Source organism: Cyprinodon variegatus, unplaced genomic scaffold (genome assembly GCF_000732505.1).
Source record: "Cyprinodon variegatus isolate N-32 unplaced genomic scaffold, C_variegatus-1.0 Scaffold502, whole genome shotgun sequence".
Taxonomy (NCBI): Eukaryota; Metazoa; Chordata; class Actinopteri; order Cyprinodontiformes; family Cyprinodontidae; genus Cyprinodon; species Cyprinodon variegatus.
This window is the reverse complement of record NW_015150955.1, coordinates 22,182-25,870: the sequence shown is the minus strand read 5'-3', so window position 1 is coordinate 25,870 and position 3,689 is coordinate 22,182. Positions and strand designations below refer to the sequence as shown.

Below are 3,689 nucleotides of genomic sequence, written 5' to 3'. Positions count from 1 at the left end.
ATTAGTATATTGATTTGCATAATTAACAACTGTGTTTTTGTCGTCAAGTAATTGTTAATGTATGAAAAAATGTAAATGTTTTGAATATTCTACTTGAGAGTATTACTGCTGCCAACATCTGTATTAGAAGGGAAGAAATGGTAGGTCCTTACACTGGCTCCCTGTATCTCAGAGAATAGACTTTAAAATACTTCTGTTAGTCTATAAATCTCTGAATGGCTTAGCACCTAAATACATGACAGACTTGCTACCAGTGTATCAACCCTCCAGACCACTCAGGTCTTCTGGCTCCAGCCTGCTCTATCTAGAACCAGAACTAAACATGGAGAAGCAGCATTTAGTTCCTATGCTCCACTTATCTGGAACAAACTTCCAGAAAACTGTAAAAGTGCGGAAAGCCTGAGTTCCTTTAAATCAAGACTAAAAAAACATTTGTTTAGGATTGCCTTCGACTGTTCTAGTTAAACAGTTTGACTGAAACATCATTAGTTCAACTTTTTTATTTTCTTTTGTCCAACTGTTTTAATGGTCTTTTTTGTTTCTGCATTTTTTATTAAATTTTATTTATTTATCTTTTTTCCTACTTGCTTTGATTCTGTTTATTTTACTATATTTTAATCATGTAAAGCACTTTGCATTGTGTTTGTACTGAACTGTGCTATACAAATAAATTTGCCTTGCTTTGCCTTGCCTTGCCTGGGCGTGGCCAATGAGTGGCTAAGGGGGGCCAAGGCCACCCCTGCCCCCCCATCTAGCTCCGCTCCTGCTCTGTTGTGCCAACCTGAAGGAAAGATTCTAAACAGTTTGTGATCCTGAGGTTTGGAGCTTTCCATTTTTTTAGATGAGCCAAATCAAATCATGTCTACAAAACAGAGTAAATGAGCGGGTACCGCATCATAGAGCTTTGCCTCCTAGTGTGCCCTTTCAGAGTTTTATTTTGAAAGTAATCACCGGAAGTACCTCGGTTTTTGCGTCACCCTTTATATTAACTACTTGTTGAGTGAGTCGCACTTTCGGGGACTTGGAGAGCAGAGCTCGGCTTTGTTGAAGACACGACCGTCTGTTGTGAGAAGCATTTTATTCATGACGGCTTTTTAAACTTGAGACATTTTCCGAACCTACAGACTCCAGCAAAAACACCCCCTTTGAAAGCGGTCATCATGTCTGGTGAAGAGGGTCCAGCTCAGCAGCAAGAACCGGAGCAGGTGAAGAAGCCAGATGAACCTCCACCGGCTGAAGCCGCTGAAGCCAAGCCGGAGTCAAGCAGCAGCAGCCCGGCTGCAGCCGAGGAGGAGCAGCCCATCTCCTACCGAGCTCTGGTTCTCACCGGGTACGGCGGCTACGACAAGATCAAGCTGCAGGTGAAGAGCATGAAGAAGTCGCAGTTGAAGGCCGGAGAGGTCCTTGTTCGGGTCAAGGCGTGTGGTCTGAACTTCGCCGAGCTGCTGGGGAGGCAGGGGCTGTACGATCTGCTGCCAGCCCCGCCCGTCACCATGGGGATGGAGGGCTCCGGGGTGATCGAGGCGGTGGCGGAGGATGTGACGGATAGAAAAGTGAGTCTGCTAAAGCATTTACAGGCTCCTGGTTAAACAATCCTTTGCATTCAGCAGGTAGATTACAATTTCACAATATAATGCTGTGCCTGATAATAATCACAGCCATTTAACTTCTGTTTAAAATGTCTTGACTTGTTTGTTTTATCCAGTGTTTTTGCACAAGTCAATGCTGTGTTTAATTTTTCTTCTTTTTCTGTTTAAAAGAACATTACATTCCATGCAAAGCAGACTGAAATTTGCTCTCTTTTAATAATGGTCGGTAGCAGGGGCGTCAGCTGAGCCATTACTATACAGGGGCACAATGGGGCACAAAAAAAATTTTTTTTGGTCAATTATTGAAGACCAGGAGGATTAGGGTCACTGAAAAAAAAAGTTAACTAATTTTTAAATATTATTTCAGTTTTATATGGGGAAAAAAGTCAGATTTCACAGTTTAATCTTAGAATTCTGACTGAATTCTTACAGCTAACAAACATGTTAGCATCAAGCTGAAGCCATGTCTGTTTTAGAGATTAGCTCTTTTTCTTTTAATGATCTTCTGCTTATCCATTAATGAAATAGCATCACCAGGCATGTTAAAAGTCACCCAATTTCATCATTTTTCATCAATGTGTTACTTGCCCTCCCAAACAACTCACATCTTTGTCACTGAAGCTGAGTGCCCCCACATCTTTTCCTTTATGGTGATCCAAAATTCTGAGATTAAAATCAGAATTCTGACTTTTTTTTCTCATATTATACTGAAATAAGATAGAAAAATCTGTTAACTTATTTGTTTTTTCAGTGGCTCTAATCCTCTTCCATATATTTACTTAAAAAAAAGCATGGACGCATAATTAATGTAAGCATGCAAGCAAATATTTTATAACACTTATTATAAAGCACTATAAATAAATTGTACAATCAGACAGCAAACATGAACTTGAAAACTGAAAACCTGAAATTTGCAACTGTAAAGAAAAAACAAAAAAAAACCTCTACATACAAGCATGTCTGTGTTTATCATTTCTATTTCAGCCATCCTATGATGGTGTGATGGTGATGATCCTATGAGGTGTGTATATCATTGTCAGAAAGATGGAAGAGCTGGATGTTAATTTTTTTAACAGTAAACGGTAGCGTCTCTGCTCCATTTTTGCAAAGCTGTCAATCGATTGTGACTGGCTTAATTTGGAGAGCTCTTCTCTCTCAACTCTACTATGAGGGCGGAAAATGAATTAATAAAAAAATCAGTGCCCCAGGTTACTCAGATCCACAATGGGGCACGTGCCCCTGTGAAAAAGGTCTGCCGACGCCGCTGGTCAGTAGACACATCTGTTGATTTGTACCTAAAACAATAAGATTTATGCAGCCAATTTATAGTAATATAACAAGTAATGATGTTAGGTTTAAAACTAGGGCTGCAACTTTTATTTTGAAAAACGATTAATCTTTCTATTATTTTTTTCGATTAATTGATTAATAATCAGATATCAAAAGGCTCCTTGAAGAAGACTTTTTAGGAAATTAAAGCAGATGACTCTAAAACTTTTCCACTTGAGTTCTGGATAGAGCATATTGACAGACACAAACATTTTTATTTTGAATGCAAAATGTTTACATATATATATTTTTTTGATACAGTTTTGGTATAACTACTGCTCTTAGTTGGTCGCTCTGTCAGCTAAAGGCATGTTTAAGAGTCTCTATACTCTAGTTAACGATTTATTGGTTACTAGATTAGTTGATGATTATTTCAATAATAGATTTTTTTTTTAAATGAAAAAAGTAGTAATCATAACTGTGATGAAATTGCCAAATATGAGGGTGGCACAAAAAATTAATTGTGTTACATCTGTGTGTTTATATTTGCCTTATTTGTCTAACTGTAATGTGCGATTCCTCTCAGAGCCCTCAGTAATGTTGTGCCATTTAATGATTAAAAAGAACAATCTCAAAGTTCAGTTCACACAGATGACAATGAACTCGCTGACGCTTATAGTTCACTTTTGCAAAAAATGAACTAAGCTCACAAACCTATAAAAGAAAGAGTTCAAGTTCATTTAATAAATTAAGCCACTATCCTACACAGAACCTTATATTTCACCCTTAAAATGTAGGTGAAATATGAACCAAAAGGAAATAGAAACTACT

General features: G+C 38.0%; 1 protein-coding gene across 1 annotated transcript in view; it reads left to right on the top strand.

Moving 5' to 3' along the window:
• The first annotated feature begins 1,001 nt into the window (after positions 1-1,001).
• The window catches only part of vat1 (vesicle amine transport 1), a 24,217-nt gene continuing 21,529 nt past the window's right edge, over positions 1,002-3,689 (top strand). The window contains exon 1 of the mRNA XM_015390492.1: positions 1,002-1,553. Within this exon, the coding sequence (XP_015245978.1) occupies positions 1,161-1,553 (393 nt within the window). The 5' untranslated portion in view covers positions 1,002-1,160. The remainder of the gene's footprint in view (positions 1,554-3,689) is intronic.